The sequence below is a fragment of the Cariama cristata genome, unplaced genomic scaffold (assembly GCF_000690535.1).
Source record: "Cariama cristata isolate BGI_N322 unplaced genomic scaffold, ASM69053v1 scaffold10655, whole genome shotgun sequence".
NCBI lineage: Eukaryota > Metazoa > Chordata > Aves > Cariamiformes > Cariamidae > Cariama > Cariama cristata.
Window position 1 is genome coordinate 2,595 of NW_009615758.1, and position 374 is coordinate 2,968.

General features: G+C 64.4%; 1 protein-coding gene across 1 annotated transcript in view; it reads right to left on the minus strand.

Moving 5' to 3' along the window:
* The window catches only part of ACVRL1 (activin A receptor type II-like 1), a gene marked incomplete at both ends in the record, with an annotated part of 2,546 nt that extends 2,328 nt beyond the window's left edge, over positions 1-218 (minus strand). Inside the window, one exon of the mRNA XM_009699936.1 lies at positions 1-218. This exon is cut by the window's left edge and continues 1 nt beyond it. Coding sequence (XP_009698238.1) covers positions 1-218 — 218 coding nt within the window.
* Positions 219-374: the final 156 nt, after the last annotated feature.

The window sequence follows — 374 nt, forward strand, 5'->3', positions numbered from 1 at the left end:
GGAGATCTCCAGCTCGGCGTGGCACATGCTGGAGTGGCAGCACTTCATGCCGTACTGCTCCGTCACGGGCGTGTGGCAGTTCTCCAGGATGTTCTGGGAGAAGCAGCCCCTGTGCTGGGTGACGATCCCCTCCTCCTTCCTCTTGCTGACGAAGCACACGGTGCCCGTGCAGGTGGGCAGGCTGCAGTGCGGCACGTCGCAGGCACACAGCAGCTCGTCTGCGGGCACGACGAAGGGGCACCTTGTGCCGTGGGGCCACCCCGCTGCCCGACCCGGGGCACGCTGGTGGCTTTGGGGACAGTGACATCTGTCCTAAAGACTCTTCAATCAAATTTTGAGAGCGGGCAGCCTGGAACCACTCTGGCCCGGGCTGG